Source organism: Temnothorax curvispinosus, unplaced genomic scaffold, assembly GCF_003070985.1.
Source record: "Temnothorax curvispinosus isolate PA1 unplaced genomic scaffold, ASM307098v1 QBEX01008513.1, whole genome shotgun sequence".
Lineage (NCBI taxonomy): Eukaryota > Metazoa > Arthropoda > Insecta > Hymenoptera > Formicidae > Temnothorax > Temnothorax curvispinosus.
The window spans coordinates 1,083-2,501 of NW_020218293.1; the positions used below are offsets into that span (position 1 = coordinate 1,083).

The 1,419-nt window shown below is 43.3% G+C and overlaps 1 protein-coding gene across 1 annotated transcript; it reads right to left on the reverse strand.

The window, feature by feature from the left end:
- Window positions 1-502: 502 nt before the first annotated feature.
- On the reverse strand, window positions 503-1,075 carry LOC112457961. The gene has a single exon (XM_025021304.1). The coding sequence runs from the start codon at window positions 1,073-1,075 to the stop codon at window positions 503-505; it is 573 nt and encodes a 190-aa protein (XP_024877072.1).
- Between the last annotated feature and the right edge of the window lie 344 nt (window positions 1,076-1,419).

Genomic DNA, 1,419 nt, shown 5'->3' on the forward strand with positions numbered 1-1,419 from the left:
CTAAGTTATAAGTAAACCCCAAGACCAAGTTCGGGAACTTTTTGAACAGTCCTCGTATTGTAGGGGAGACCGAGGCTAAACCGTCAGTTTTTTTCGGTGTCGATTTTTAACAACAAAATAAATAATTTTAGTTAAATGTGGTATACCACTGTAAAGAGTGAACCTTTAGCTACAATATAGGAAATTTTTATCTACGTCACTTTGTTTAACCGGTATAGAGCAAAAACGACAACGGTGGAAAAATTGAAATCTCAAAAATGCCGGGGTTTAACCGTCACCCCCCCCCCCCCCCGGGGGGCTAATCCGTCCCACTGCATTTTCAATACATATATATTAATAATTGTTTTTTAAAAGAAAAATATAAAAATTCATTTAAAATTTTACTGCTCAGTCGCCAATTCTCTCATTTGAGGCGAGTCAGTAAGGACGACGCTCGTTCTTCGTTCTTCATGAGCCGGCTGTCTCGGTGCGGCTTCAGGAATACTTTGAAGCGTCGTTGCGCTCAAGTTCCCCCACAATGTATCACCATAATGAGACATGGATAAAGCCATGGGATCGACTTTGTCTTCTGATCGGCTGCGTCCGAGTCGGTTGCGTTGAGGTAGACTTTTTCGGGATCAACGAAAGTAAAAGGGTACTCCCTATCCGTAACGCTGTTCGTCAAAAATTCATATTCCTGGAAAATGTCCGGGTTGAATGGAGAAATTTCAGTGCATTCAAACCCGGACACAATATTTTGATACGTTACGACAAGTGGTAGTGCCTTAGCCACGATTCCGGGGATGTCGTACATCGTCATTGTCCTACCAGGATTCGACGTCATCCAGTTATCGCACTGTGCGTTTACACATTTCTTTAACGGGTCGTAGATGGTGCGTTTCAGCGGTTGCAGCTTATGCGAACAATGCGGCGGTGATGATAGGACAATGATTCCATTCGCTTTACAATAGTTGAGACCAGCGATGGACGAATGTGATTCGTGATTGTCGAGTATCAGTAAAACTGGATCGTCGACGGAGGCATGCACATGGGACTGGAAGAACTGTAAGAATTTGACAAAATGCTCCGCGTTCATCCAGCCACTTGGATTCGCTGCACCTGTGCAGCCTGGTGGTCCGCCGTTAAGAAAATATTCCTTGAAATGTTTACGAGGAAAAATAAAAAAAGGAGGTAGAAATTGCCCAATCACTGACACCGCCATCATCAAAGTTACGAGGTTTCCTCGTTCCGCAGAAGTCACTCGCTCGATTTGTTTCACTCGGCCGATGATTCTGTTCGGTGTCTGAACGGTTGTTATTCCCGTCTCATCTATATTCCATATGCAGTGAATTGGGAAATGATATTTATTCCACACAGATTTTAGCAGCGCAAAGAACTTTTTACATTTGTTCGATTGAAACTAGTGGCACGTGCTAAACT